Source organism: Ananas comosus, linkage group 5 (assembly GCF_001540865.1).
Source record: "Ananas comosus cultivar F153 linkage group 5, ASM154086v1, whole genome shotgun sequence".
Classification (NCBI taxonomy): domain Eukaryota; kingdom Viridiplantae; phylum Streptophyta; class Magnoliopsida; order Poales; family Bromeliaceae; genus Ananas; species Ananas comosus.
Window position 1 is genome coordinate 13,970,649 of NC_033625.1, and position 11,229 is coordinate 13,981,877.

At 31.7% G+C, this 11,229-nt stretch overlaps 1 protein-coding gene across 1 annotated transcript; it reads left to right on the plus strand.

Moving 5' to 3' along the window:
* On the plus strand, positions 1,297–4,568 carry LOC109710725 (probable aquaporin NIP-type). The gene is made up of 5 exons (XM_020233464.1): positions 1,297–1,422; positions 2,267–2,488; positions 3,428–3,625; positions 3,960–4,021; positions 4,367–4,568. Exons 1-5 carry the CDS (start codon positions 1,297–1,299, stop codon positions 4,566–4,568), a joined length of 810 nt encoding a protein of 269 aa, XP_020089053.1.

The following is an 11,229-nucleotide window of genomic DNA, read 5'->3' on the forward strand; positions in this document are numbered from 1 at the left end:
GTTTTTTAGGATCCCACAAAAAAAGTGAAGCACATATCTCTTTGATGGAGAGCTCCCCAGTAATCCTTCATTAAGGAGCCATAATCTGTAACCATGTGTTACTTTTATCTTTATCCAAGTTATAATTCTTCTCTCTAGAATTTAATATTTTTTTTTAGTTTTAGTATTAAATACACCAAAAGAATCATTAGATGAAGGTAAAACTAAAAAAAATAGGGAGTTTCCTACAAAAGTATTATCCATATTTTTGTTGTTTTTTTTTTTTTTTACTTGTTTCAGCGAAAGTGAAGAGGAACGAAGTTATTTTTCTCGATGATAAATAATTAATTTTTTTCGTTTGATTTGTCATAAGTTAATTCATCCGCGACTCCACTTTTTCATGGCGTCGTAATTGACTTCATCTTGAATTATAACAAAATCAATTACAAAGCAAATAAATAAATAAATAAATAATTGATATAACTTTGTTCAACCTTTAATGTGCTTATGTGAAAATTTGGATAAAAATAAACAAGAAAAATTAAATTATTATGGTTTCGAGAGACTTCACAAAAGTCTCTTTAAAACCTTGTTATTATCCCCAACTTGGTCTCTATATTTTTTTTTATTTATATTTTATAGGAAAAACTTTAAAAACCCCCCCTGTGGTTTCATAGTTTCTCACTTTGCCCCCCTGTGGTTTAAAGTGTGTATCAATTTGCCCCCCTGTGGTTTCGTTTTTATCTTTTCGGTAGCTTTTTCATTAATATTTCGTTAAATTATATACAAAAAACTTGAGATATCTATCTAGATTTATCAAATATTCACTTTAGTACCCTTTAATTTTAACTTTATTACTGATTTAAGGAAAAAAAATAATGAAATTGATAAGAAAAAGAGAAAAACAAAACCACAGGAGGGCAAATTGATACATTTTAAACCACAGGGGGGCGAAATGAGAAACTACAAAACCACAGGGGGGGTTTCTGAAGTTTTCCCTTTTTTATAATATTATGCTCACATCGATTAGTTGAATTGGTTTAATCACTGATTGAACCAATGAAACTTGAACTAGTATTTTTTTCGATTCCTTAATTAATTCTAATTTTAAAACATTGTTATTATCCCCAACTTTGTCTCTCCTCTTGACTAGTACTCCATTACCAAATCCTACATATAATAACCCAACTAAAAAATCCCCTTTATTTTTTCTTAACTTAAAACTCTAACACAACATCTCCTTCTACAACAAAAAAAATTTAGAAGAAGCTCAAAGTTTGAATTTGTTGTTCATTTTTCTTTTTTTGATTCGAATTAATGGCTTCGCAGTCCGATCACATTGAAAAGGATAGTATAAGCAAGATGGAGGACGGTGGGGCTTCCTCCGTCGGCGCCGAGGGCTCGAGGTTCTGCTCTGCGACGGTCGTCAACTGTGTACAAAGGGTGTGTATCGTTTTTTTAGAAAGTGGTGGATCATTCACCGTTTTCAGTAGGGTGTGTATCGTTTTTTATATGGATTATGAGAATTTTTGTGAGTTTGTTAGGATTGTATGTGAATTATTAAAATTTTGTTTGATTGCTAGGATTGTATGAGTAAATATTTAGGTTTATATGAGATTTGTTAAAATTTTTATACAGTTGCTAGAATTATATGCAGAAAATAAAAAAATAATAAATAATTTATTTTTTTGTTAAAGCAAAAAACGTTCTAAAGTCGGTAAACAATTTACCGTTTTTCAGTTGTTCTTCTCCTTTTGCACTGAGTTGGATGAAATAGAATTATTTGGCCAAATAAAATTTTCACCTAGCCATTTGATAAAGATGGTCAGAATTTGATTCGTACTTTTTTTTAGGGTTACTTTCGTACATGTCTTTACAAATATAGTGAATCGTAAATATATTCCTTTAAAGTTCAACTTTCATATATTGTTTCTACAAAGGTCCTGATGTTTTCAAATGTGTCTCTGCCGTTAGGATTCGTTAGAAAAAATTAGTTAACCATAGGTAAAATATTTAACTCTAATTAGTTAATGAGATGAATTGACATTTTTACCCCTCTTCAATTAATAGTTGGGGACATATTTGTGATGGCAAAAATATCATTTCGCTTATAAAATAAATAGTGTTTTAACGGTAACAAACTAGAGGGATATATTTGAAAATATTAGGACTTTTTTAGGGATAACATATAAAAATTGTACTTTATAGGAATATATTTACAATTCATTATGTTTGCAGGAATATGTATAAAATTAACTTCTTTTTTTTTTTTTTTATGAATTCTTAGTTGATTGCCGAGGCCGTCGGAACTTTCTTCATCATGTTCATCGGATGCGGGTCGATTGTGGGGAATATGATGCACAGCACGGTGACATTCCCGGGAATTTGCACCGCATGGGGCCTCGTCGTGACCGCCATGGTTTATGCAGTCGCTCATATTTCGGGAGCTCACTTCAATCCGGCTGTCACCATCACTTTTACTGCCCTCGGAAAATTTCCCCTAAAGGAGGTGTAACATTTTTCCTCGTCGGTTAATTTCATACAGGTTCCTGCAAATATAGTAAATAAGAAATATATCTCTACAAAGTTCAACTTTCATATGTTATCTTTACAAAAGCCCTAATATTTTCAAATATGTTCCTGTCGTTAGAATCCATTAGAAAAATTTAGTTAACCATAGATTAAATACTTAATCCTGATTAGTTTTTGATATTTTTACCCTTCTTATATTATACTATTTTGGCTTTTTGATGGACATATTTAGGATGGCAAAATTGAAAATATAAACAGTTCTTTAATGATTCTCTAACGGTAACAAATCAGAGGGATATATTTGAAAATATTAAAACTTTTGTAGGGACAAGATTTGAAAGTTCAAAATCGTATATTTTTTCATCCAACCACCCACTAAACTTAAGAGACTACTATTATCCTAATCGTATATTTTTTTATCCAAAAATCGAAACTCTAATAGCAATAATGACTAGGTGCTATTAATAATATCCTAGCCTACTTCTAATACCCCGTTAAATGATATAGTAATTACACTAAGCGGGGCTAGCACTAACAAAATGTTATCAAATGATCATCTGAGTGCAAATTACTAGTTTTATTAGTATCAGATTATGTCCGTGCTTTTATTTTTCTCTTTTTGTTATCTCTCCACTAATTTTTTTTCATTAAATTAATGACAAAGTTAAAACTCAATAGTACTAAAGTGAATATTCGATAAATTATAGGTGAGATATCTGAAGTTTTCTGTATGTAATTTAACGAAAAATTAACGGAGGGGCTAATGAAAAGAGAAAAATAAAACATAGGGTATTAAGTTGATATATTTAAACTATAAGTTACTAAAATGAGAAAGTACAAAACTACATGGGTGAAATTTAAAGTTTATCCAAAAAAAAAAATGAACAACTTAATTAGCCTTATTTGTCTTGTGCAGGCACCACTTTACATAGTATCCCAGCTAGTAGGAGCAATTTTTGGAAGTGGGGTTTTGTATTTGTTACTAAACCCTAAGCCGGAGCAATTTTACGGAACAATCCCTGTGGGATCAGTTATTCAGTCCTTCGTACTAGAGATTATTATTTCATTCTTATTAATGTTCGTTATTTCCGGCGCATTTGCAGATACAAGAGCAGTAAGTCTTTGTTACATTCAAAATATAAAAGCAAAGAAGTATTTGTGAACAGACTAAAATACAATTTACCTCCGTGAATATATAAAGTTTCGCGCATAATTTGAAAAAAAAACTTTAAGACACTTTAATCTTTTTGAATGAGGAAAATTTTCTTTTTAGCACAATGTATGATATACCGATGGAGTAAATTGCATTTTAGCCTAATAAAAAATTGATAATATTAAAATACATATAGATTGGTTTTTCTAGTATAAATAAATATTTTTGTGAAAATATATATATATATTTTTTGTAACATGTTTAAATTTGTTTTATTAATTCATTTCTAATGTAGATTGGAGAACTGGGAGGAATAGCTATTGGAGCTACAATACTACTTTCTTGCCTTACTGCTGGGTGAGCTTTAAGTTGGAATAATTGCATACAAATCCCTACAAAGTTGGCATATTGTACACTTACCCCTCTAAACTTCATAATAGCATTTAGATATATTCCTGTAAACTTAAAAATTTTGCAAACATATCCCTCGAGTAGTATTTAAGAGAATACGGGTGAACAAGTATTTTCAATTTAAAATTTGATTGTTCGAATACTCCAGGATACATTTGTCATTTCTTAAAGTTGATAAGGATATATGTAATATTTTAAGTTTATTCTAACTTTGTAGGGATATATTTTTGTCTGTCTCTATTTATTAAAGTATATGTTAAGTTTGCCGAATTTTGTTACTCTTATTTTCAGGCCTATTTCGGGCGCATCGATGAACCCTGCAAGAAGTATAGGCCCAGCTATTATCATGCACAATTACAAGGCTCTTTGGGCGTATATTTTCGGTCCAGTGATTGGCATGCTCGCAGGCGGCTTTACGTATAAACTCATCAAATTTTTAGATAAACCATCTCAGGATGTTACGAAAAATAGTACCTTCCTTAAAAACATTTAAGTTAAGTAATGACGATTAGTTTAGAATTATCAATGAAACAATTTGTCTCTTACTTATTTGGTGAGTTTGTAGTTAATTTTAACTATAATAAGTATTTATAATTAGACATGGAGAAATAAAGAAAAATATAATTTCCTAAGCATGTATTTGTTGATGTACAACTATTGTGTTCAATAATTTATTGGATATAGCGTACTTTTGACAATTTTATTTTTAATGTAACTTTTATAGAGTCCACTATTATACTATTATGAGTATACTCATGAGTCATTTTCGATGATATAGTTCCGAATCGACGACCTACATCGTTAAACATAATTTAAAATATTTAAATATTATGAAAACTAAATTATGTAATATTTTGATATCGTCTGCCTTACAATCAAATGATTTCAAATTTGACATTTTTAACATTTGGTAAAGGAGCGTTTTCTATTTAACGATGTAAAAAAATTAGAATCGGTTGAATTTTTAGGATCCCACAAAAGAAAGAAAAGCATATCTCCTAATGTTTTTTTAGAACAATTTCAATGGGGAGCTCCGATGCTTCGTTACGAAGCCTTAATTCACCACTACATATCACTTTTATCTCCATCCTATCAAATGAATCATTGTATGAAGGAAAAACTAATGCGTGGCACCGAATCTTAATTTTTTTTGCTTGTTTCACCGAAAGTGAAGAGGAATGAAGTTATTTTTTGATAGTAAATAACTACTTTTTTTGTTTTTTTTTTTTTTTACTTGTTTCATCGAAAGTGAAGAAGGATAAAGTTCTTTTTCGATAATAAATAACTATTTTCTTTGTTTGGTTTGTCATAATTTAATTCATTCATGACTCCACTTTTTCAAAACGCCATAATCGATTTCATCTTGAACTAGTCTAGGGACCCGTGCGATGCGGCGGATAAAAATATTTTAGTAAAAATTTATAGATTTAATAAATAGATAAAAATGTGAAAAAAAAATTAATAATATGAAAAACACAGAAAAAAACTTTTAGATCGAAATTACAATCTAACGGAAAATAATGTAAGAAATAAAAAAAAAGTAAGAAGTATAGAAGTAAGAAAATGATTATATAGATAGTCTGAAGAGATATTTAGAATATCGTGAAAAAAGTATAACAAATAATAAAAGATAAATTGAAGAGGCTCAAATTTATATTTAAATAATCATATAAAAAGATTTATCTGTTCTATTATCTTTCCTAACTCAAATCAGATTTCTCTTAAATACCAACTATTATTGTGTTTACCTATGGATATCAAAATTTTAATGCCACTATACAATTAGTACAGAAGGCAAAGGAATTGAAGAAAAAGTAGCAAGAAATATATGACAGCCATGTAAATAAATTTTGAAAGTAATAATAGTTAGTTTTAACTATCTAAATTGTAAAGACCCATTTTCATACATCCATGAATCAAACAACCTATATATTATTTTTAGTATGTTGATACAACATGACAATTTAATCAGTGTTCTTAATAATTTTACTCTGTCAATTTTTATGTAACTCAAATAACTTATTTATGAATAGTAGTGTACAATAACGAAAAAACTTAAGGAATAAAATTTTCTTTCTTTATCATTTATTATAAGACAATGCCTTGTAAAAAGTAGAAATTAATGAGGCAAGAAGCCGAAGAGGTAACGATTTTACGGAGAAGACGAACGGGCACAGTGTGGAGGAGCAAACAAAGAGCGAAGTGATGGAAGAGTAACATTTAATAAGAGGGAAGCCGAAGAGGCAACGATGTTACGCGGAAGGTGAGCGGACACACTGTGGTGGAGCGGATGAAGAGCAAAGCAATTGAAGAGTAAAAATCGGGAAAGGGAGAGGCTCTAGAGGTGGGTCCCATGGGCAACGAGAAAGGGAGAGGCTCTAGAGGTGGGTCCCATGGGCAAAACTTAAGGAGAGCATGCCACGTGGACTAGTAAATAAATTTTAAAAGTAATAATAGTTAGTTTTAACTATCTAAATTGTAAAGACCCATTTTCATACATCCATGAATCAAACAACCTATATATTATTTTTAGTCTGTTGATACAACATGACAATTTAATCAGTGTTCTTAATAATTTTACTCTGTCAATTTTTATGTAACTCAAATAACTTATTTATGAATAGTAGTGTACAATAAAGAAAAAACTTAAGGAATAAAATTTTCTTTCTTTATCATTTATTATAAGACAACGCCTTGTAAAAAGTAGAAATTAATGAGGCAAGAAGCCGAAGAGGTAACGATTTTACGGAGAAGACGAACGGGCACAGTGTGGAGGAGCAAACAAAGAGCGAAGTGATGGAAGAGTAACATTTAATAAGAGGGAAGCCGAAGAGGCAACGATGTTACGCGGAAGGTGAGCGGACACACTGTGGTGGAGCGGATGAAGAGCAAAGCGATTGAAGAGTAAAAATCGGGAAAGGGAGAGGCTCTAGAGGTGGGTCCCATGGGCAAAACTTAAGGAGAGCATGCCACGTGGACTAAGATTATGGAGAATAATAGTGTTTTATAGATAGATTATGACGAAATCAATTATGAAGAAAAAAATTAATAAAAATTAACTGGTATAACTTTGTTCCGTCTTTAATATGCTAATATGAAAATTTTTACTTAAATAAATAAAAAAAAATAATTATGGTTTCGAGATCACCAACTTTCTATCAATTAAATAACGATGAAAAAATAATTTTCTCGTGAACTTCAGTTCAATTCTAATCTCATACCTAACCCAAACGCGGGAGACTTTAAAATCCTTTTAAGGTACATCGTTTTCCACATGAAGGTTTTAGATTAGGATTAATTTTGTACATGTCCCTATAAACATAATTGTGAAAACAACTGTTGTACTCTAAAAGCTTAAGCTGTTAGAGAACGGTGTTTATATATTTTAATATTTAACACTCCCCCTTACGTCTGTGCTGGAGACTTTTTAGTCGGCTTATGATGTGGGCTTGAATTAAATGGGGGAAAATTAATATGCTAGGAGCCTGGCGTGACTCGAACTCAGGACCTCCTCTCTGATGCCATGTGAAAACAATCGTTGTACTCTAAAAGAGAACGGTATTTATATATTTTTATATTTAACAATAGTGAATGATAAATATATTCCTACAAAGTTTAACTTTCATATATTGTTCCTATAAAAGTTCTAATATTTTCAAATATATCCCTTTGATTTGTTACCATTAGAGAATCATTAGAAAACTGTTTATATTTTTAATTTTGCCATTACAAATATGCCCCTCCAAAAACTATAACAGTGGTAAAAATGTCAAAAACTAACCAGGGTTAATTATTTAACCTATGGTTAACTAAAATTTTCTAACGGATTCTAACAGCAGGGACATATTTGAAAATATCATTATTTTTGCAGAAACAACATATAAAAGTTTAATTTTATAGGAATATATTTATCATTTACTATATTTGTAGGGACCTGTATGAAATTAATCCTAGATTAAATTAGATTTTTATTTGATAATATTGTATGCTAGCCTTTTATCTATATATTTTTTTAAGCAAATGATTTTATCTTTTTTAATTTACGTTGTTATTTTAGGTAGTCATTAATTAATATATTTTTATTTACCAAGCATAATTAAAGTTATTGAACTTAATTCAACTATTTTAGCTTACTATAATATTTTCTTCCATATAGCACCCCGATCACTCTCAAGGTTCCACTCAGGGTTAAAGTCTTTATGTGGTTAGCAGCAAGGAATAGGATCTTTACAGCTGATTCACTAGCTAAACGATGTTGGCAGGGACCATCCATATGCGTGTTATGCTCCGCCAACGAAGAAAATTTGAATCATCTTCTCTTTGGATGTAATTATGCGAGGTCCCTATGGAATCTGCTCCTATGTAGCACCCCGGTCACTGCTGAATTAATGGTCAACCGAGTTGGGGACATCTTGACCAGATGGGTGCGCGGCAGAGAGTCGTTGTCAGGAGCATCAAAAGCACTTTTCAACCGCTGCTTTGTTGGAGCCTGTTGGGAACTATGAAAAGAGCGAAATTCATGGATCTTCAGTAATCCACACTCTACGTATGAAGAAATGGGAACGACTGTTGTTTCAGTCGCAGTAAAGCTCTAGAAGTCTATTTTGAGGTCCTAAGTGTGCTTCGTCTGATTGATTTTACCCTTTGTTTACTAGTGATTCCGATGTATCTCCGGAAGGCAACTCAATGAGCCTTCTTGGGCAAAACCGGGCTAAGCTTAGCTGTTTTAAATTGTACTCCCTTTGTCAAATAGGATACAATCCTGTTTAATCAAAATAACTAGTGTAGTTAACCGCACGCGGATAGATATTATCAAAGCAATTATTTTTTTAGTCATTGTTGATCATCGATAATATTTTGGAGAAATAAGTCTAAAATATACAGTTCATCAAATACATAGAAAATGATACTCTAAATATGAAATGAAGAACATTAGTTTAAATAGTTCGCAAGAATTGGTAAAAAACTACTAAAAAATAATTTTTTATCTGTATTCACTCAACAATCTATACAATTAAACTCAAAGTCAAGAAGCAAGATATAAAATCTTTAGAATTAAACAGCATACAGGAAACATGAATAACGTAAATAATCGTACATACAAATAAATCACAGGATATGTCCGAAATTTACGGGTTCTTCCTTGTAGGGAGGAGCAATAAGGGTACCAAAGGCTGAGATCCTCCTTGTCGATGATGTTGAACCTCTGGTGAAAATACTTGTGAAGAACCTCCCCAACGACATTTGATGCCTTGTTCGCCACCTCAAGAATCTGATCTATAGAGTTGAAAATTAGATTGATCAAAGACGAAATCAATAGAAAATAATGCGAAACCCTACCAATTCAAGGCGATTTTGAACCGTGGGCGAGATTTGCCAAAACTTCTTGAGCATTCGTAGAGAGAGAGATTAGTGATGGATAAATACTGCTAATAATTCAATAGAGATGAAACGATTATATTAACAAAATCTCTAAAACAAGGTTCTTATCAAGGGTCTTGATGAACTGGTTCAAAGTGGGGAGCACCTTCAACCTCTGCTTGAGAATCCTACTCTGCCACTGGATCTGCATCACCTTCGGCCACTTCACGAAGCAAATGAAGTCCCTCTTCGGCTACAGGGCTCTGCCGATCCTGAAGGGGATCATTCCATGACGCCGCTTTGAGTATAGCTTCGGGGGGTACAAAAGAGGCAGAAATCCTAAAAGAGGGAGTGTGAGAGATAAAGAAAAGAGGGTTTATAAAGAGCGTGTGGAAAAAGTGCCAACAAATCTCACATGATCTCGACCATTGGATATATTGATGAGGAAATGATCGGTTTATGTCGATCGTTCGATTGAAGATTTTAAGGGTTTGGATTAAAAATGATGTGTGGTGTCTTTTTGCTAAGACTCGTAGTAGTTAGGGAAGAATGGGGAGTTATAGAAAGGGGGGAAGACGGAGGGACGCGAGGAGAAGAAGGGAAGAAGGGAAGACGGGAAGACACATGAGTTATATAGAGAGAAAAAGAGAATATGGTGGCTGTGGAGAAGAATGAGGAGTCATAGAGAGGAGGAAGACGAAGTGACACGAAGAATGAGAAGTTATAGAGAGGAGGAAGACGAAGTGACACAGGGAGGGGAAGAGAAGACGGGGGACACTGGGGTTACATAGAGAGAGAGGATAAGCAAGCCATCTAAATGTGAAAAAAAAAACTCTCAAAGCAAGGATGTTGCGCCACGTCAGCAAAATTATTGGGAAATAATATATGTTTATAGATTATAGATTATAGAGAGGAGGAAGACGAAGTGACACAGAGAGGGGAAGAGAAGACGGGGGACACTGGGGTTACATAGAGAGAGAGGATAAGCAAGCCATCTAAATGTGAAAAAAAAACTCTCAAAGTAAGGATGTTGCGCCACGTCAGCAAAATTATTGGGAAATAATATATGTTTATAGATTATAGATTATAGATAGATAGATAGATAATAATAATAATAATTTTTTCTTCCATTGATTTAAATAATTAAATACAAATTTAAAAATTAAAGAAGAGTCCATTTTTAAAAAAGCAATGTAAAGGGAGTCTCATACATTTTTTTTAAATTTTTAATTCGTGATCCAACAGATTTTGAAAATTCATATCCAAAATCAAATCCGAACAAAAGTTCAAAATCTGAATCTGGACCCAAAAATCTATAAATTATTTATAAATAGTATATAATATAAAATTAATTTGGGTTCGAGTTCAACTTGGGGTTTGGGTTCGGAACGACAAAATTTAAATTTATTAAATTTTTATTTTTTATATCTGTATTTAAAATAATTCTGTTTAGTATGGAATAAAAATGTCCACTGGGGTGAAAAAAACAATTTTGAGACCATACTTTTTAATATTTTATTTAAAAAAATATTAATTAGTAAAAATACTTTTTATATTTTAATTAAAAATATTAATCATAAAATAAGATATTATTAAGTGTAGTTCATGAAGCAGGTGGGCGGCGGGGTGGAGTCAATGATATCTAATTAATAATAATTTCTTAAGGCTCAAAATGCATGGAGACACCCTCAACTATTACAAATTCGAAAATTCCCCCTACACTTTATATTTCGTATTTATTCTTTTAATTTGAATTATTCTGTCCATTCAAATTAAAAGTTTTATCGAACTTT

Excerpts from the sequence above, each read along its gene's own strand:
- LOC109710725 (XM_020233464.1), top strand. The coding sequence starts at position 1,297 with ATGGCTTCGCAGTCCGATCACATTGAAAAGGATAGTATAAGCAAGATG. Across the intron at positions 1,423-2,266 it reads TCGTCAACTGTGTACAAAGG|TTGATTGCCGAGGCCGTCGG; the intron begins GTGTGTATCGTT and ends ATGAATTCTTAG. Across the intron at positions 3,626-3,959 it reads CATTTGCAGATACAAGAGCA|ATTGGAGAACTGGGAGGAAT; the intron begins GTAAGTCTTTGT and ends TTTCTAATGTAG.